General features: G+C 43.3%; 1 protein-coding gene across 1 annotated transcript; it reads left to right on the plus strand.

Annotated features, from left to right (window-relative positions):
- Window positions 1-790: 790 nt before the first annotated feature.
- Window positions 791-19980, plus strand: prom1b (prominin 1 b; the record flags this gene model as incomplete). The annotated part of the gene is made up of 26 exons (XM_080516878.1): window positions 791-1061; window positions 8531-8592; window positions 8972-8998; window positions 9126-9331; window positions 10699-10819; window positions 10900-10963; window positions 11065-11154; window positions 11633-11656; window positions 11912-12129; window positions 12220-12294; window positions 12399-12462; window positions 12890-13049; window positions 13865-14017; window positions 14356-14479; window positions 14733-14836; window positions 14975-15059; window positions 15147-15293; window positions 15699-15770; window positions 16682-16774; window positions 17517-17534; window positions 17706-17759; window positions 17872-17952; window positions 18068-18136; window positions 18502-18591; window positions 19648-19763; window positions 19947-19980. 26 exons carry the CDS (start codon window positions 791-793, stop codon window positions 19978-19980), a joined length of 2622 nt encoding a protein of 873 aa, XP_080373004.1.
- Window positions 19981-21757: the final 1777 nt, after the last annotated feature.

The raw sequence follows: 21757 nt of genomic DNA on the forward strand, positions 1-21757 counted from the left end.
CATGGTTGTGCAATGTCGCAGTGCAAATGTTCCCCAAAGAACGATGAGGCTTTCTCAAGATGCACCAGCGCATCCATAAAATGCACATCTGCAAATGTAGAAGGATTAGAAATGACACAGCGGAATGGTTTGTCCTAATTTCGGGTCACATCCAGATTATGCTCGTGTGTATGAGAGAGATGGAAATGCCTTCACCCAGGCGGCTCATTGTTTCACAAGCCACGCTTTAAAAAAACAAACAAACAAACAAACTTTTGACGTGCTCACACATGCACACGGTACGCTCCATTGAGGCGCGCGACTCCGGGCACCGGGTGTGGAGCGTGCAGGGTCCGCTGAGGTGAACCTGCTTGCTCCGCACACTCATTCACACGCGGGACAGGTGGCTGCGGGCCGCGCGCACTCCACAGATGCGAGCTTTCAAGCGAGCACGCGCGCAGTTGAGCCCCCCCTCTCTGTAGTGCACGCGAGATTAGGCTCCAGTCCGGCAGCCGGTGAGAGTGAGGACAGGACACCGGCAGAGCAGGCGCATCCTCGGCCGCTGGTCCTCTCAAGAGTTCCGGGAAGATGTCAGGGACGAGTCCGTACCGGGAAGCCAGGAGCTAACGGCCCCTCATTTGTCGACTGTGAAGTTTGAAAGTTTTTTTTTTTTTTTTTGTGAGGATAAACCGCCGCGAAGGAACAGGTGTCACGCGCCCCTCCGTCCATCAAACCCCCGACCCGGGCTCCTCTCTCCTATTCGTTCTCTTCTCGCAGCCTCGGGCGGGCTGGACTTTTTTGTTCCTCAGTCATGCTGTGGACGAGGTGGCTGGTCCTGCTGCTCTGCTGCGGGGCCACAAGCAGCGAGCGGCAGCCGGAGGAGAGGGCAGGGGCGCTGGCGGAGGTCCGGTCGGACTCCCGCAGACAGCGCTCCCCTCCGCCGGTGGAGCCGCTGGATTTCGGCTTCGTACCGGCGGCCGTTTATGACACACATGCCTACTACGAGCCGGGGACCATAGGAATTCTCTTCCACATGGTCCACGCGTTTCTCTACGTGGTTCAGCCGAACTCTTTCCCCAAAGGTGAGATTAACCCCCCCTTCCTCCCCTTCTTCCCCCCTTCTTCCTCCCCCCACCTCCTCCTCCTCCTGCTGTCTTATTCCCAGAATATTATCCCAGATCTCATTCCTCCGCTCGATGTAAGTCCTGAAACGGATGAACACGCGAACCAAAGAGTCATTAAAATACACCTTATTGCGATCTGAATAAGTGTTTCCCCCGAACAGGTGGTGCTGAACACCCATCGCATTGAATTAATATGATTATACATTTAATCTGGATCTCCCAGTGTTACATATCTGTCTCGTATTTCAACCAGGACGAGTGTTAAAAGAAGCTGGCTGATGGACAACGCAGTGTGTTTAGAATGGACTTCAATTAGTCCCATGAAAATGTGGTATTATCAAGTAGTTAACTGACAAAAACAGTGAGTATATCTAATCTATATAAGAGCGCTTTACTTTGGGAAGTAAGAACTGTGATGAAAACAGTTGATTTTAGTTAATTTAATCATGGAATGTTTGTCAAATTTCAGCATGTGTAGAAGCTCGTGGGTGGTCATACAGACATACAGTTGCTTTCATGGTAAAATCGATGAAATATGTCCTCAGTGGCGAAAGCATGTCACATGTTTGTCTTTTGCTAAAATGTTTTCAAACAGAAGAAGAATTAAACAGCCACGAGACTTATCCCAAAGGCGTGATTATTAGTTGGTGAAATGATTTTACTGACCACGATGTCTTGAATAGAGGCGGACAGGTCTGTATTGTTCTTGTTTCCTGAATGAGTCTGGCGAAGACAAAAAAAAAAAAAGGATCTGTGCACATGACCTGCTGGCAGCTTGTGTCCACTATGAAGCCGTGACCTTTACTCGAGGGTCACATGTCACAAAGAGGGGAAGCCACCTGTCCTGTGAGAGTAACACAGTCTGGCGGCCTGTTTGTACATAATCAGCTCGATAGCAAAGTCCATGAAACTATCCAAAAGTTCACAGAGGCTGCGGTGGCACAAGGGATTTGCACAACTTTTTTTCATCTGGGGGATGTCTAATTTAGGAATGAAATACTGCCTTTGCGTTGCGTTGCTTTGCTTTCCGTCAAGCAAGCAAGACGGCGTGCAGTGATGGCAAGGCGACGTTGATCCCATAAACCAATATTATGTGAAGATTAATGGGATCACTGGCTGTCATAGGTCACGGGTGGTCTTCTTCCGTCTCGGCGACGTGCAGGTAATTGACGGGTGATGATGGGCGGCGCGTCACACCGTCGATACTGTCACACTTGCGCAGTGTAGTCCAGTAACCCAGTGATGGGTGTAAAGAGCTGCGGCGCACTACAAGCGGCTTGTTTGTGTATGTGCAACTATGAGTGGTCACGTTGGAGGACGACACAGAGCAATAGGATTGAAGGTTTTAAGTTGCTGCCATTTTGGTGTCCAGGGTTAGGACCGCTGGCTGGCTAATCAATTAGCAGATCAGCGATTAGAGGAGGCTTTCTCTGTCACCTGCATCACCGCATAATACCTTAAGCCAGCGGACCATATGCCGCTACTGCCGGGGACCTCGCGGTATGGTTCACCGTCGCCCATACGCACAGGTGGAGACCTCCCAGGTGTCACGCACATCACTGCAATACACCATAGGTGACGTGCTCACGTATACAGGTTTCATCAAACACACACACACACATACACACACACACACACACACACACACACACACACACACACACACACACACACACACACACACACACACACACACACCTGTTTCCAAGTCATTGATGAGCCTATACAAAACTGCTGAAGTTATTTGTGGCTGAAAATAGGCCGTGGCTTCAACTAAACTGACAGCTCCCCTGAGTCAGTATGAGACTAATGAGGATGTTTTTAGGGAGCCGCAGCAGAGCCAGGCGAAGCTTTCCATCGAGTGCACCTCGGGTCAGCGAAAGTTGTGTAACATGAAGTTATGGGCAGAGAAACATCAATAGTTTACTCCAATTTAGCTTGGTTGATAGGTTCAGTTAAAAAAAAGAGAAGTAGGTGAAGTTGAAAAAAACTATGAACTTCATACTTTGGGCAGAATATGCAGTCAAGGCAGTTCTTCCATCCATCCAGCCATTCATCCATCCATCCATCCATCCATTTATCCATCCATCCATCCATCTATCCATTCATTCATTCATCCATCCATCCATCCATCCATCCAATCACACTGTAAACCTGAACAAGCTCACAGAACTCAAAACCTTTTGTGTAACAGATTACACGAGAATATTTAAGTGACGTTAAGTGTTTTAAGTTCATATAAAATGAATTATTTCAATATTATCTTTAAACACTTAACATCACTTACATATTCTTGTGTAATCTGTTACACATAAGATTTTGAGTTCTGTGAGCTTGTTCGGGTTTACAGTGCATCCATCCATCCGTCCATCCATTCATCCGTCCATCCGTCCATCCATCCGCCCATCCATCCATCCGTCCATCCATCCATCCATCCATCCATCCGTCCATCCATCCATCCATCCATCCATCCATCCATGCCTATTTACCTCGAGGCATGGGATGGATGGGAGGAAAATGGAGCACAAGGGGAAAAAGCCACACAAAAAGGTATTTCAACCCATGACTTTCTCACTTTGAGGAGACAGCCCAAGATATCTTGAGTTACACAAATGATAAATAAAGGCATGCAGCTAACTTTTTTATTTGATAGAGTTAGTGAAATGCTTAATTTCATACAGATGAAGCTCTTTAGTTTGTTTCAGCCAAAGAGGCAACATGGCTAGGATGGCAAATGCCTCTAATCCTTTCTATTCAGTGTTGAAGTTAAGTATTTGTATTTATTTGTTACCCCAAAGCCCCGGAGGCGTTAACAAGCCTTAATCACACTTTCACAAGCATATCAGGACAATTTTGGGGAAAAGTAAGAAGAATTTGTATCATATTTACATGTCAAATATGTATCTTTTATTCTCGTTTCTTGACACAAGATTGCAGGTGAAGAAACAATATGTTCACAAGTGTATCTTCAAACTCCAGAGTGACAGGAGTTTAAAGTATTAACTGGTTTGTATGAGAAACATGATAAATGATGTGTCTAATGTGTAATTTCTTAGTTGTTTCTCATAATATTATTAGTTTATATGCTGATAAACGGTTGGTAGATGTGCTGATTGGTAATATATATATATATATATATACATATATATATATATATATATATATATATATATATATATATATATACATTCACATGTGGATAGACATTATTTGTATCATACAAATAACCAAAAAGGTACTTTCAAAATCAAGTTGTTTTTCACCTTTTGGATCAAATTAATAAAGGAACTATTTGTTTTGGATATTTTTTCCTCATTTTAACAAGAATGAAGTTGGCACAGTGTATTTTATGTATTATACAATTTTCTGATCAAGTGAATTTAATGCCCAGACTGCGACAGGATGATCGGGTTCAGTTGAGGCTGCTAGAAAGAAAACAAGAAGTGAACTGTATGTGGGAAGACCTGGGGGAAGGTTGATGTGTGAGTGTGCATGTCAAATCAGTAAAAATGCACTTTAATGTTGTCACAACCAGCGAAGGTTGTCTAATGTGACAACATCTTTTTTTTCATTATTATTATTTTGTTGTAATTTGTGTTTCTGGTTTCCGTTTGAGCTGTTGGCACATTCTCTCTCTATTCTTGTATGGGGTTCGGTTTCACAGTGCAGAAGCATTTTGGGTGCGTCCACTGAGCGAGGAGGCTGCGTCTTATCCCTCTGATACACACTGGGTGGATTAGAGGATTAGCATCCACGGGGCTAATGCTAACACAGGGCTGCTATACCACAGCTACAGATGGCATTGTGACACACACACACACACACACACACACACACACACACACACACACACACACACACACACACACACACACACACACACACACACACACACACACACACGCACACAAAAGTGCAGGCCCGGACACATGCATAGTGGAACTGGGTCATCGTCCTGGTGTTTGTCAGCTTCCTTTAATTTCTGTGATTGGCAGTTGTTTATCTGGGAGAAATTGTCTTTAATGACTGTAGATCAGCCTAAAATAAACTCTGGTTTGTCATATTTAATCACACAAAGACAAAACAAAAACCTGTACATATCTGGATCCTTCACTACAGACACAGCCTCTGCTTATGTGTACAGCAATTACAATAAAACAAATTTTATCATGTAAAATGTTTGGCATGTTTTCAAGATCAAAATATACTTTGGAGGACTGCTGAGTTCATTTATATACACTACAAGAATTAATTTGGGTGATTGCTTGACGGCTACATAACAGTCATTGCTCACTGCCGAACTGAAAACCTTAGTAATTATATTTAGATGCTTCTTAAAACATGATCGTGAATGTATTTGGATTTTAAGTTAATCATAATCCAAATTTGAATATCTCTAGCTTTAAACTATTGCCCTCCGTAATGTTTTTTTTTTTTTTTTTTTCATTGACACCGTATTATCATCTTTCCATTGGTTATTTAAGGTAAAGACTTACTCCCTTTGTATTATAAATATCTGTTGTAAAAGCCTAAAAAGACACTGTGGATAATCCTCTTAGTATTTTTACTCTAGCTCATGGTGGGCTCCGTAACTTTCTTTACCTCCCCCACCCATGAAACACTGAACTTACAGTGTTGTGTAATGCACAGTGATACATAATGCACTTTTACCTACCTACTTAAATACCACATAACTGTGCTTCGGTAAATGTGACACTTATGCTATAAGGCTAGCCACCTCAGAGCTGCAGCATCGTTTCCCATAAGCAAAGTGTATGAAACGTGCAACCTGAGCGCCGCTTAATACCAGAGCCAATAAATCCATTTGTTGACACCTGAAAAAGATCATTCAAATAGCATCCCCGTGATGGACTGGCAATGTTTCCTCTTAAACTGTATTGAACTGCAGAAGTTGAGCTCAGCTCCACTGTCACCGTTGGCGCACAACCGCTGGATTTGCAGCTGTTTTTGTTCAGGTGGAAACACTGAAGCCTTTCTTGATGAAACAATGACTGACCAACGATTCAAGGATGAAACGTGTCGCGAAAACTGGAGCAGTGATGGTCGGAGCGTTGCATAAGGCCACATCCACACCTTCCAGTAATCTCTAAGAACAGGTCAGTGTGGAAGATTCTGGTCACCAGCCTCTAATTACATTTACAGTTAACTGAGCCCGGACTTTAAATCAGATTTACTCGTGAGCAGCTGGTTTTTTTTGTGGTTTGTTTTGTCTCACTCTGTCTCATTATTCTGTTTTAAAAATCATATTTTAATGAAAGTGAATTATTAATTAATCCAAGCTAGTGTTCATTCAAAAGCTGACAATGAGAGAAAATGTTCAGTAATCTCGCTGAGATTTAGTGCTTCTTCACTGTCGATACCAAAAACAAGAGAACTGCACTTTTGTTTTTCTCACAAATCCTGCCTGCTGAGAGTAAAGTCGCCCGCCGATGCAGACCTCCGAGTCCGGCTCGGACGGTGGTCTGTTGGTCATTCTTCAAGCTGTTTTCTGAAGGTTGTTTATCCACCGTCTTCCTTTCTTTTGCAATAGTTACCTCTTCTACTGGGTCACTGAACTAAGCTGTCTTAGCTTAACTTCCCTCCGTGGATAATGCTAAGTACCTGAGCAACAACAGGTGGTATTGACACAACGCAGATGTTCCCACATGCTGCATCTGTAAAGTTACCAGGAACTCCCGACGCTCCGGAATCGTGCCCACCAGACGCACTTTTATTAATGATTTCACTCAAATGCAGCGGTCAGAAAACAGAGAGTCAAACAGACAGTCACCCCCCTGCAGCGAGAGCGAGATTGTGTTGAGAGGATTATCCGTACGGTTGTAAAAGACACCCCAAAGCACTGTTCCTTTCTCTCACCACATAGGGTACAATGAGCACTTGAGGACTACCTGAGTTTGTTTACATGTTTTTGAGCAATGTACCAGGGACGGAGCTGCATTTATCAGGTGGTTTAGGCTGTTGGAATGAAAGAGACCATAAACACTGTGGAGGTGGGAAGACCGATGGAATTACTGAAATCCAACCAAACACGATGAAACAGAAGGTTAGAAACAAATCTGATCGGTGTTGCGTCTCACCTTTGTTGCGCTTCGTCACCTCACCTGAGGGTCAGCAGGTGTGCAAGCAGAACCAGACAGTGTGTGTGTGTGTGTGCGTACGTGTATGTGCGTGTGTGTGTGAGACAGCTGTGTCAGCATTCACACGCTAAACTGGCCTCCATCTGGTCATTGTGTACCACGAAGTCCTGCTGTGCACACCTGAGGACAAATACCGTGTGACTTCTATTAAATTTCAAATTTGAGATGAATGTTTCCTATTTACTGTACATGTTTTAATGTGTCTCTGCGTTTGATCACTTTGAAGAGCTCATCCTAATGAAAAAAAACAACAAGAAAAACATGGATAAATGTTTATACTCTCTAAATGTTCAAATAAAGTCTACGTGTGCAGGGAAGCTTCAAACTGTGATTTGGGAGGTTTATCTACTTTCACATTTAACCCTGTTCACATATAGGCTATTTTAATTATGCATTTTATATATCTGCAAATATGCGTGTGAGTATTCATGCGCGTACATGGAAGTGTCCCGTCGTTGTGGAGGAGTCTGTGTTTACCTGCTGAGTAACTGGGGGTGAGTCAGTGTGCAGGTAGGCTTAGCCCTGGCTGACCTATATACTGTAAAGACCGACAGCTGGACTGGAATGAAGTGGCCTTTAGGAAACTCCAACACTCAAAGGGAGGCTGCATGATAACATGTCAACATGCAACAAACAATAATAGCGATAATGATAAATTTGCAAAATGATATGCAGCCCTAACTCAACCATAATACTGGTGGCGTTCATTAGATCATGGTTATTTCCCATAGTCCGTTTAGCTTTTCCCATTTGAGCATCACGAATTACCACCCAGCTGAAGTACTCCGGGAATAAATGTGGCACAATTGAAGTTGTGAATATTGTTTGTGCAAATATTAACATCAACACAGTGTCTGCAGGTTTGATCAGATGTATGTGAGAACATCGTCATCTACATCAGAGGGAAAAAAAGACTCAGATTTTGATGGCATTGACAGGCAAGATAAAAACAGATGGGATGGAACAAAGCATTTCATACAGTATGTTGCTGTTGTATAAACGTATGTTTCATTTGTGATTTGTCCTTCTTATATTCTTGGTTCATTTCTTGGTTGAGAGGATTAAAACAGCTGATAGCGACAGGTCTCCACACTGAAACTGGATGAATGTAAGAGTGATCAAGTCGGATTGATAAAATTTACAAAATCATCGCTGTGAAAATGTATAACTCGACTCCCGGATTTCTTTTCTTCTTCACCTCCCTTAAAGCTTTTGAGTCCCTTAAAAACTACTGTTTAATATATTTGTTTATGTGTATTTTACTTTTAGATCTCATTGTTCAAGTCATTCAGCAAAACATGGGCGGAATCAAAATAGAAGAATGGAGAAAGGTACGTCTCTTCATGTTAGTGACACTTAAACTGCTTCTTTTTTTTTCTTTCAGATGACTCTTATAATAACTTTAAATTTGAACTGCTGGTTTGGGTATGTGAGTGTGTTATACCATTAGAAAACATTTGACCACACCGAGTGTAATTGTATTGAATGGGGCACATTACTACTTCATTAAAGACACAATGTGATCCTGTTTAAGTGTCCCTCTAATCTAAAGGTTTTGCTGGGGTTGTACCATTTCCAGCTTTGTAATGTTGTGATCCCACTTGACGACCGGAGCTCTGCTTTCTTCTTAATCTCTTGGCGATCACACTGACCTTTTGTCTGTGTTTGTTTTCTCTCGCTCCGGATTTCAATGCGTTTTTGGCGTCACAGCCAGAAAATGTGGTCCTGTTGCTTCAGGTAAACTTCTGTTAACGGCGTTTGTCTCCACGCTTCTTGGTCCCGAATGTCATACAGGGGTGACGATGAGTGGATTGATGTTTTTTTTTTTTTTTGTTTGTTTTTTTGGGGGGGGATTGTCCTGCAGTGGCTGCACTATGAAGCCGGCTTCGTCATATGCATGAGCATCGGCGTCGTGTTTGTGGTGGTCACTCCCATCATCGCCTTGTGCTTCTGTGTGTGCCGCTGCTGCGACAACTGTGGAGGGGAGATGCATCAGAGGCAGAGGAAAAACGCTGACTGCCATCGTGGTTTCTACACCGCCTCCCTCATCGCCACCTCCATCTTTATCATGTGAGTCATCCTCCTCTTCTCGACAGCATTTCTCATTATTAGCATTCCCTTCGTCTTCGCCATTAAGACAATAAGTGATCATTTGCTGTCTACAATGGTTTTCCAGTTTGGATTATGCACTTTTTTGAAAACGTGGATTCTTTAAATTTACAGCAGCGATGTACTTGTGCAAAAGTTTTGTATGTGACCAATACAGACATGCACCACCAGTGATCTTGCCAAGTAGTCACATTTTCAATAAGAAAAGATGCCAAAAGTCATCATACCTCTTCGATATCACATTATCCAACTTATGCAACTGTGGAGGTACATGCAGACTCCACTCAGAACTATTAACACTGAACTCAAGCTGAAGACATTCTCGCTGTGGAGCGAGAGTGCTGATTGTCAATTTCTATCAATTGACAAAAGAAACGTCAGATAAAAGTAAGCATTCAGAATCCAAGTCTCCTCCGTACATTCAGCCTGACAGCTCAGCTTTGTTGTTATTTCCAAACACCTTTCAGAAGTACTCACAGATCATCTGTGGGTGTATCCTGGCTCCGCTCATTCCCTCTCTTCATTTATTCCCAGACAAATGAGGGTGTAGAGACCTGCCATATGTCTGTTGTGCCCTTAAAGCCATTACAGTATTAGTGTTTCAGTCACATAAAGCTTTACAGAACGTCAACACATATGCAGCAGTCCTTCTCAGCACCTGTAAACACATTTTAAATGGACCCATTAGACTTCTTCAGCTGAGGTTCAAACTTGTGGCACCTCCATACAGTTCAGTAGGAGACAGATTCACAGAAATACGATCCACTGGGGACAGCGTGGTGATACTGATATCACTTGGCTGACTGTGAGAGGTCTTTCCGTCTGAATGAGTCCTTTCACATCACAAACATGCGCGTTCACGTACATACATGCAAGCATTCAGCACTCTGAGGACATTTGGAGACGTATAATCCATAGCTGGTCTGGGGTTGTCATTATGGCAGCAGGTATTGTCTCACTTTCACTGATATACTGTCCCAGTTTACTTGCGATTTTGTTCGGGTTGAACAGCTGAATTAGGTGGCTGAATGGTTGTAGTTGTTTTTTAAAAATAGCAAGAGTCAGTATTGAGCCAAAAAAAGCATCATATTTACCAACTTAACGTCTCATAGCTCCCTCTTTTCATTGAGATTTGTCTATGTGCTTTAATTATCTATCATTATAGCTCATCATTAATGTACTCCACACTTGGTTTGTTAGATGCAGATGAATCGCCAAGCAGTTGCATTCAAAACGTTCCTATCAGAAGTCTCTCGTGTAGCTGTGCTGCCCTCTGCTGGTGGACTTTGTCTCACGCCTCTGCTGGTCCTGAATAATGTTCCTTTCAGTTTGGGAGTTCTCATCGCCTTTGCAGCCAATCACAACATCAGCACCCAGATCAAGGGCACTCGAAGGCTCATTAATACCAACATGAGAGACCTGAAGACCTTCGCCAACAACACGCCAGCGGTACGCCATCGCTATACACACAGAAACACGCACAATACTCAGAACTTGTATATAACATTACTGTGTGCTTTCTCCTGCAGCAAATCGAATACCTGACAGCCCAATACATCACTGCAAAGAACAAAGTCCTGTCAGACCTCGACAGTGAGCTGAATATTGCATATTGAGAGCCTAATGCTCCTGCTTTACACACTGTCAATGTACTCTGTCATAGAACTATCTGAGCTTTCTCTGCCTCTTGACAGATATCGGACCTTTGTTGGGCGGCAGGATTCACAGTCAGCTGGAGAAAGAGGTGGTTCCTTCGCTGGACACCGCTCTGCGTATGGCAGGAGGTAATGCATTTTCTGTATTTGCTCATGAACTTTGATTGAACCTCCACAGTTGAGAGGCAGCGTCACAAAGTCATCTAAACGCCCACGTGTTTTGTTTCCTGCATCAAAACAACTGCAAGGATTATTCTTGTTACATCGTGAAGTTGTTGTCTTGTTTTTTTTGTCCTCGTAATCTGACAAATTCAGAACACGTCAAACAGAAAAACATTTGTCCCATTCCGAGAGAAAGTAATCCAGATGTAGCTTTACATGCTACTCTAAATGAAATAAAGTGTACTGGGAGCATTTTAACGCCAGTTTTGTTTTGAATGTAGAAAGTGATCAGGGTGACATTTGTCCTCATCTCATTGTGAATTTTGTAAATATTCATCCTTCACATTGCTTTATTCAATACGAGAGACCCTTCACAAGAAAGTTCTCTCTCGGTTTCACTTCTGTTCCGCCGTCATAACCCTGACATTTCCTTTTTTTTCTAAAGCAAAAGTTGAGAGTTCCATCAAAGGTAAACAGAGCTGATCAGGACCCAGTGGTGACCGTGTCTTTGTGTCGGTGAAAGTATTAGAAACTGGATATGACTCACACTTTTGTTGTGGTTGCCCCCTGTGGATTGTGTCCCTTTTATGAGTTCAATCTGTTTTTTGTTTTTTTTTTAATTCAGTTTGCAGTGAGCGCGTAAAAGCTGCACTACCTGATGATGTGGTATTATGAAAAAGCGAAGAACTTGGATTCACTGTCATCCTTGGTGCGTTGCTTTCAGCCATGCGGGAGACCAAAGAGGCGCTGGAGAACGTCAGCTCCTCCCTGGAGGTGCTTCAGGAGGGGATGGGGAAGCTGCAGGCCAGTTTGTCTGGGGAGCGCGCCTCTCTGTCCAACACGCTGTCCGACCCCGCCTGCACCAACGGGGCCGTGTCCCACACCTGCAATGCCATCCGCGCCACGCTGACGCAGCTGGGAATCAACGCTGACTTCTCCAACGTAATGGAACACTCGAATACAGCCACTCGCCAGGTTCTCCGTTGTGAGAATTAAGTCCTAATACACTTCACCTCTGTGTCTGCCTGTCAGCTCCCAGACGTCAGTCATGCTCTGACCAACGTGAACACAGTCCTGAAAACAGATCTCAGCAACATTGTACAGAAGGTCAGTGTGTGACTCCAGCTCGCCGTCGTCCATCTTTGACCACAGAGTGTTGTTCAACCCGCCCCCTTCACTCTACTCATTTCTTCTCTTTATTAAATCACCAGGGTTACTCGTCCTTTAATGACACGCCACGACTGGTTAAAGAGCAAACTAAAAGCATTGTTTCAGGTACACAAGTGTGTGTGTGCGTACTTGTGTCTGTGTGTGTGTGTGTGTGTATACGTATACATGTATGAGTACGTGTGTAGTCTAATTACCGTTGGGCTGTGTTTTGTAAATGAGAATAAAATGAGTCTGACGATAGAATCTTTCTCCTCTTACCGTCGCACGATGAAACCTCAGCTCTGCCTCGTAAGTCCCACTTGTTTCTCTAGACGCCCTTTCCTCCTCTCTCTCTATCTTCTCACCTCCTGTCTTCCACGTTTAACACGAAGCAAGAATTCATTTGTGCACTCCGCTTTGTGTTCTCTGCTGTGTAACTGTCTTTGTGTGTGTGTGTGTGTGTGTGTGTGTGTGTGTGTGTGTGTGTGTGTGTGTGTGTGTGTGTGTGTGTGTGTGTGTGTGTGTGTGTGTGTGTGTGTGTGTGTGTGTGTAGGCGTGAAAGGCATGCTGGATAAGGTCGGCACGGAGATAAACAGCTTTGCCAAGATGTTCCCAGTGGAACCCTCTCTGGCCAATTTCACCACTTTCCTCAATGAAAGACAGAAGAGCATGGAGGCATTTTACCCACAGATTGACCAGATGGATTTCTACAGGTTTGTGTCCGTGTAAAATTAAACCGGCTTAATGAAAAGTTTACAAAAGAGAAAAAAAACATTTGGAAATCAAAATCTCCACGTTACCTACGTCCATTTTTAACTTGGCTGTGTCGAACAGCTATAAATAGTTTTGATTCCTGTCACAGTTGGACGGCATGTCCGGCTGTATTTGTAAATATAAACAGATATCTAGTGTGTCCGGATAGTGGTGCAGTCGTTGCTACACCTCAGAGCGAGAACATTCAGACTTTCGGGAGCTTCACTGTTCCAATTTTGCATTTGTCCCTCAGTGGTTTTGTCCAGATCCTCTGGTTTTCTGCCACACTCCAAAAACATGTGTTTGTGGTCAACCGGTCACTCTAAAGTGCCCCTCGACGTGAATGTGTGTTATTATCTGCCTCACTGTGTTTGCCCTGTGATAGACGGGTGAACTAATGAAAGATGATTGGAAAGAACTTACATATGTATTACAGAGAAACATAATATAATAATTATCACATACATATGTAGATACATGAATTATAATAATTGCATGTGTATATGTATGATGTGTAAATATACATAATTATATTCATTTAGTTGTCTTTGTTCTAGTATTGGTATAGGTCTCTCTTGAAATTGACAATTTGTGTCTCAACTAGATTATCTAATAAATAAAGATCACATAAAGTAAAATATATTATGAAGCCATGTATTGCTCTGATCGTATTTTGTTTTGCATCTTTTTCATAATTACTAACAATCAGTCAGACAAGCCTGAGCGAATCTCTGAGGGAGTAGTTTCAGACTGTGTTTTGTGTCCGTGCTTTCAGGTGGATCGGCTGTGTGGCGGTGCTCTGCATGGTGGTCCTGGTCCTGGCTTTCAACATCCTTGGCCTGCTGTGTGGCACCTGTGGCTACGACAAGCAGGCCACTCCCACAACCCGCGGCTGCCTGTCCAACACCGGAGGAAACCTGCTGATGGCGTAAGTTGCCTCGACGACTCCTGTCACCGTGACAGTGAAGGAGTTGATGCTTTTTAATCATGTTGGTGCCTGTTACCTTGATGGCTGAAAATTATTTTGATCCCAGGTACCTTTTTTTTAATTTATAAAAGTCGGTATCAAAGGTCAAAGTAATTTGCATCCCAGCTACAGTTTTCAATGTGTAGCTGAAATCTTGCGTAACTTATATTTACCTTCGTAGGATGTTCGGTCACTCGTCTTACTGAGTTTAGCATGTTCTAAAGGAGGATTGAAAAAAAAGAAAAAGGTTATGTTTATGTAATATTTGTCTTCCTCTCTGTTCACCTCTTCCTTCTCAGAGGTGTTAGCTTCACGTTTATTTTCGCCTGGGTGCTGATGGGCATCGTCACCACCATGTTTGTTGTCGGTGGCAATGTGGAGAAGCTGGTGTGTGAACCTCTGGCTAATCGGCAGCTATTCAAGGTGCTGAACACAAACTTCTTTCCTTCCTGACTTATTTTATTTTTATGCCCCCCCTCTGCTGTTCCGAGTTTCTGTCTGAGCTCTAACATTGCATAAGAGACCACACTGCTACTCTGTGCCGATGAAAGAATGTGTGTGCGTGTGTGTGTGTGTGTGTGTGTGTGTGTGTGTGTGTGTGTGTGTGTGTGTGTGTGTGTGTGTGTGTGTGTGTGTGTGTGTGTGTGTGTGTGTGTGTGTGTGTGTGTGTGTGCAGATCATAGACACCCCATTCCTGGTCCATCCTGAGAAAAAGAACTTCCTACCTGGGATGCTTTTCCAGAATCCAAATATTGACCTGACTTTGGGCAGCATGTACAGGTAACAGCTCTCGTACATCGTGTGAACATAAAAATCCATTTTAACCACATTTTAGCTTTGCATTTTGTCCCCGTGCAGAAGCAAGTTTTTATTTTTAAATATATATATTTGGGTCCTTCTTTGATCTTTGTTTGACAGAGAATGCTACGAGAACAACGGCCTGTATCACGCCCTGCAGCTGGAGACCATGTTCAACATCAACTCCTTCCTCAACAGGACTGTAGTGAGTGTCACTCCACTGTCGTATCACTGACGGAACAGTGGGAACGACAACCTGCCGCTTAAGCCTCGTGTGCATGCTTCCTAACAGTACAACAGGGATCTGGCCAAAGTGTTGGAGAATGTGCAGGTGGATCTGCAGGACGTAACGCTGCTGGAGCAGGTCGGCAGAGACAACCTCATCAACTTCGCCAACTCCGGAATTGGACACATCGACTTCGAGGCTTACCTTGCTGAGGTAGTAATCTGTGCACGTGCGTCCCATCACCTCCGCAGGTTTCCCTGTTGCTGTTGGTTTTTCAGGCTGTAGAGCAGAGTGTGTTTCCTTTCATACAATGTCCACCTTTGTGTGTCTTTTCACATGTGGTTGTCATTTCTTATACTTAACGTGACTGTGAGAAAGAAAACATGAGCTCCATTTTATTTAAAAAAAACCTCGATTAATCTTTGATAATATCATTTGTATGTATTTGTCAGTCATAGTTTGTTGTGAACAGATACAAATGAAAATTTTAGATGCTTTTTAACATATACTTTTGTGAGGGATCATGCACTGACAATCTAATCATCTCTCTTCAACTGAACGCGAAACAAAATCTAAACATGTCTTAACCTGTCATTGTGTTTGTACTCCTAATTGTAGGTGAATAAAGGAGTCACTTTAGTAGATCTGCTCTCCTTCTGCACTGACCTGGAGGCTCAAGCCGACCAGCTGGTGGGTAACATCGACACAAGAACATCATGCTGCCACATTCAGAGACAAATTATTGCAAGATACGCATAAAACCTGCAATAACCACAAAAGTTGTGAAAAAGTGAAGTGTCCTCCTTTGAGCCAGTGTTTGGTTTGATTATTTTCAGCTACTGTGTAGGAACATGACATGTTTGCTCCCAACATAGATATAAAGGTCTCATTGTAATGTAACCAAAACACAACTATATTTAGTTTTATTTGATGATACAATACAAAACTGTGTGTAAAATGAGTAAACACTTTTATTTCAGTGGGTAAATTCTACAAATTTGACTTTTCAAATGTAGAAATATAAAAAGAGCTTCATCAAGTCTATTACCAGCAAAGGTCAAATTTGATTCTTATTCCCTAAAGTGGTAATCTGATTACAAAGAGGTGATATTTGTTTGTCCTCTGCAAAGTTGCGGTCCACTCTGACAGCACTTTGCGTCTCCATTCGTCAGATAAACTGTCATTCCTCATTCCGTGCAGTCTCAGTTCTAACTCGTTCAGCATTAATGGAAGTACTGAGAGCTGAAGGGATGCTGCATAAACTTATAAAACCAAAGATGCCAGACGTGTAGTGGCGGAGCCTCTCCAAAGAGGCGATGCACTTCATGCTCTCCGCTGCTTGGAACAAGCTGCTCATTCATCCCATAAGGACGCACACACATTCATGGCACATGCCTGGTATAGGGACTGTGCCATTTCACAGCACGTGGGACCTGTACAGAGGTATTACTGTACGAATGTACGACGTCTCAGGAAGGACAGGCCTACAGGTCTTTGGGTTCATATTCATTTCCCGTGAACCCTAAAGACTGATCGTCTCTTTTGAGGCCATTGTAGGAGATTTGACAATGTTTGTGTGTTCTCACTTCACTTGTTCACAGCCACGCGGCGCTCTGGAGAACGCACTGAAAGGACACGCCAGCAGCATCAGGAACATTCACAGAGAGCAGGTGGTGCCGATGGAGCAAGCAATGGTAACTGTCCCACAACGCAAGCATAAAGTGGATCCAATTGAACACCTTTACTTCCTAAATATTCATAAACATGTGCAAGCAACATGTGATTTCTCAAATTCACAAAGTAAATTGACACGGTAGCAAAGCTATCCACCGTCATGGTGCAGATCTCAGTGTTTCGTTTATTCATTCAATTCTGTGATCAAATATGGCAAGTACTGAAACCCTCCATCTCATGCACAACAGTAGTACTTTGCAGCAGGGTCCTGGAATTCTGTACAATAATCATTATTAGAAAAAGTAGTGCTTGATGTTTGAAAGTCATATTTATACCAAAAGAAGACAGACTTTTAAAACTTATGGCGGAAATGTGATGAAGCCTATGTAAGAACACACTCGAAGTAATGTTCCTAAACTTGCACAATTCTAATAACAACACAATGTTTACAGGAAGTCACATACTGAAATAAAAAATGTGTTATTTCGTGTGAGACTTCACTGTACAAACCACATGCAATGTAACACTGTGACTTTGACGCCTGAGAGTTGGCAGCGCTGCTTTTCCTGCATTTCACATCATTTGAGGTGTTTTGTCTGCTGATGAAGCAGCTTGAACTTGGATTGTATCCCCGCCTACAGCGATAACTCATAAATACACATTTGCAATAGAAAAGGTTTTCATAACTTTTTGTAGTTTTACTGATGTTAAAGTGTGTCTATCTTTGCTTTCCCCTCCTTTTCCTTTATCAAATGATGACAGAAATATGTCAAGGCGCGGGTAAGATGCTGTCGATGCACTGCGATGATGGTTTTTGTCCTCCTTTGTCGTAGCGACGTGCTTTGTGATGTTCCATCAGCTGTGGCGTGTCGTGACGGACTGTCAACCAATAAATACAGACACGCTTTTGCCTTGTGTGGTAACGATAGGTGTCTTTGTGTTTTCACACAGAGTTCAATGAACCAGAGCATCAGACAGCTGCAGAGGGCCTCCAGCGACTTACCGGTGAGCAGAACACAGATTCAAACCGTGTTACAAGTAGAAATCAGAAAATCTGTGGGGTTATTTGCTCAAAGGACTTGTGTGCTTCAACTGAAGCTTTCTTTCTCTCTTTCAGGTCAAGGTCACAAATATTCTGAGTGCCATCGATGCTGCGGAGTACCTCATCACTAACAACGCCTCCCATGTGGTGAAGCAGGTGCACGACTATCAAATAAAACAAACTGCATCAACCTTCTGCTCATGTGACCTGATAATGTGGATTTGCAAAGGCTTCTTCTTCAGTTTTCTGCTCTTTTTTGTGTGGTTTGTAGGAAACGAAAGGCTACGTACAGAGCTTGGTTGGGTACTTCAAACAGTACACAGACTGGGTTAAGAACTCTGTAAGTCTTTCCTTCATATATTTTCTTAGTGCCCGAACAGGAAACACACATACTGTCTTCACTCAGCGGAGGATTTACAGTGTCGTTACGCTGCCCGCTCTAATGAGCTGATCCAGTGATTGAACCTAATTCAGCCGAGTCAAACCAGATGTTTATGTTTCAGTAAATTACAGGAGCTTTAAAGATTTCCCGATTTAGAAACAGACTTCTTATTCTAGTGGAGGAATCAGGCGATCGGCCAGCAAGTCACAAAAAGTTGTGTTTTTTTTTTTTGGTTTGTTTTGGTTTGTTTTTTAAAATTTGACATCCTTATGACATTTGCTACGTGTGCTTATGCATCTATGTGTGTGTGTTTAACTCTTCAGCTAACTGCAGAGGTGGCCCAGTGTAAACCGATCAGCAATATTGTGGACAGCATGGAGATAGTAGCATGCAGCTTCATAATCGACTCAGTGGTAAGACATTACTGTGGTGTGTGTGTGTGTGTGTGTGTGTGTGTGTGTGTGTGTGTGTGTGTGTGTGTGTGTGTGTGTGTGTGTGTGTGTGTGTGTGTGTGTGTGTGTGTGTGTGTGTGTGTGTGTGTCAGAGAGAGAGAAAGCAGGTAAGCTGCTGAAGGGCTCTGATTCATCGCGCAGCTGTTCGTACAGTGCGTTGCATGTAGCCTGGATGTGTCTGGATGTTAAATGGAAACATAAACGGCTCTTTGACGGGCGCCGGGAGCTCCGGGTTTCGGGGGCGTCGGGGACCGGAGCCACACGTGTGAGGACAGTATGTTCTCAAGTCGCTCGCACACACTGAGATGGGACAGAGACTGTTTTGAGCGGCCGGGCCGGAGAGTTACATACGTGTATAATCGTCAGTGTTTGCACTCCAGACCCTGTGGAGTTGTAAAGATTTATATTTACTTATCAGTTATATATCATTCCTGTGAGTCTGTAAAAGTTTAATGTGAGCTCAAACAAGTCACCGACTGTGAGCTTTATAAACAGTTTACACATGAATACTCCAGCATAGGCTGCAGCTACTGAGTGTGTTGAGTGTGTATTTATGTTTCAGTGCGAATGTGCATGTGTACATGCATGTGTGTACATCTAATGCACATGTAGTAATTGTTTATGCAGGTCAACTCTTCTTCATTCTGTTTTGTGTATCTGAAATGCAGCAAGGACTGCGTGCAGGGCTGCAGCCAGCAATGATCTCACGTTATCACTTAACCTGTCAGTGCATCAAAAATACTTGAAACCTGTCGAAGTCATTTACCACTGGAAGATTCTTTATTTCCCCTGAACATGGTGCCACTTTCATTTGCCACATGCATTTGTAGGATGAGCAACAGAGCTGTGCATGAAATTTAATGTACAAAAGATTAGATTTGAAGTGTGAGCAGCTGAATAATGAATGAATCACATAACAATGATCTAGTTATATTAGACGTGAAAATCTGTTCCTGAGAGTTGAGTTCGAGGAATAAACCTGCTCTTACTTCAGATTGCTGATAACTTGTGTTTCAGAACACGTTCTGGTTTGGTCTGGGAGCCTGCTGCATCCTCCTCCTCCCCAGCATCATCTTCTCCATCAAACTGGCCAAGTATTACAGAAGGATGGACACAGAGGACGTCTTCGAAGAGTAAGTCCAAACATCCAGACACGGACGTCCCGTTCGCTTTGCTCCTGACTTCTCAAGCTTCTCTGATGCAGATGAAGGTCGAATTAATGGATCATTTTCTCTTCCTCTCTCTGTGTGTCGTCACTCCTATTCATGGGTTTTGATCCTCCGTCATCTCGTGGTATTTCCACTCTTTGCCTCCAGCTCCTGCTCTTACCCGTGGCTTGTTGCACTTTGACACCGGCCTGCTGTTCACACATCTTGTCGCCTTCCTCCACGTACACACTCTGTTTTTGGTACAAGACCCTTCAGCTTTGGATCCCTTTCACTCATTTCTCACCGGCATGGCCTCTTTTCTCTTTGCATGGATTTTCCCCTTCAATCCTGCCTCTTCTATTGTACCTCACGAGCATCACCCTCCGTCCTTGTCACTCTGGAACTCCCCCCATTGTCCTTCTCATCAGTCCTCCGTCGCTCTTGTGTTGCAGTATGGCTCATACAGGTAATCACGGTGGTTGCCACGGAAACCTCTCTGTGCCCAGGTACGAGCCGAGCCGAACCGAATCCTACTCGCATGTGGAGGGATATTTATGTGACTCCTCCAGTGTGTGTGTGTGTGTGTGTGTGTGTTTAGTTCTCCCTATTGTGACTCCCTGGCCCGCTTCCCCCGGGCCTCTGCTCCCCCGAGCCCCTACGACTGGTGACCTGCAGCAGTGCTCCTCTCGCTGAGGTATTGGCGATCAATGACTACTAACCCCTCCCCCGGTCTAACAATACAACAACCACCGCAAGAGAAACCGTCAAATCCTCATCAGGCCGACTCCACACGCACGTCTCTGTCTTTCCCTCCCGTTGTCACCGTCTCTTCCTGCACCGGGACAAAGTACCTCTTCTCCACCTTCCTCTGGCAGTGTCGGACATCCAGACATCCGTCTGATCAAACCTCTGATACGTTTGACATCCAGGAGATTCTGTCCCTCGAGAGAGGAGATGACTTACTTGTCTGTGCCGTGTGAACAACACACGGCTGCGCTGGAGAGTGAAGCTTTGTAATAAATCTTCGGCGTCACAACATGGAAGAGACATCCTGGCCTGCCAGTCACATCCTCCACACGTCGACCTGTGCTTCTTGAAAAACACTCACTTGCTGGATTTGTTTTGACTCTGTTATTCACAAGGAATATTTAGCATTAAGTCAAAGATCTATTTGATATACATGAGTTTGTCAATAATAAATTGCAGTATTGATAATTGTGTCAATAGTGATTTGGGTAAATTAATTAGTTTGATGAAAAAAAAGTCACTGGTTTCTCTGAAAGTTAAAATGTCACTTGCAAAAGATGATCAAATAAAAGCAGGGCTGACTTTGCATAAACACAATGAAAGGCTGAAGAACGATACTGTGAAGGTTTGACGTTAATATGTTTATGTTGGCGGGTGAGTCTGCAGCCACTCCTAGTTTCTGCTAATAAAATGGATTTCTCCAAATCAAACGTGAATCAGATGTGACCCAGAAGTCAGTGAACAGATTCCTGGATGTTTTCTGATGAGTTGGAGTGAAATTTTAAGTCAGAGCTAATTTTGTGTTTTATTTCTTCCACAGTGGACAAGAAAACTGGAACTGAATCCTTTGTGGTAAGCCCCTTATTAAAATCCACTCGTCCACAATATTGTGCCCAATATAATATAATGTTACGCAGTAAATGAAGCACAAACTAAAGTATTCTGTTGATTTTACAATTGTAATTGAACCGCAGTCGTGGTTTGGTTGTTCAACCGGCCACTGCATCAGGTACAAGGAGGTGTTGATTAGAAAAATGTACAAATTAAGGTGTTTTACCTTTACCTAAGTAGCTATTCCTCAGTGTGACTTTCTGTTCCTCTGCTGCAGTTTATCTCTGGTTTAAATCAAGACTTGGTCAGTACGAGAGGCTTCGCTTGCTGTGAGGCGGTCAAAATTAGCTCCATCAATAAATAAGACACTTACTAGAATGTTAAACTGCATTTTTACATTT

The sequence above is a fragment of the Blennius ocellaris genome, assembly GCF_963422515.1.
Source record: "Blennius ocellaris genome assembly, chromosome: 3".
Taxonomy (NCBI): domain Eukaryota; kingdom Metazoa; phylum Chordata; class Actinopteri; order Blenniiformes; family Blenniidae; genus Blennius; species Blennius ocellaris.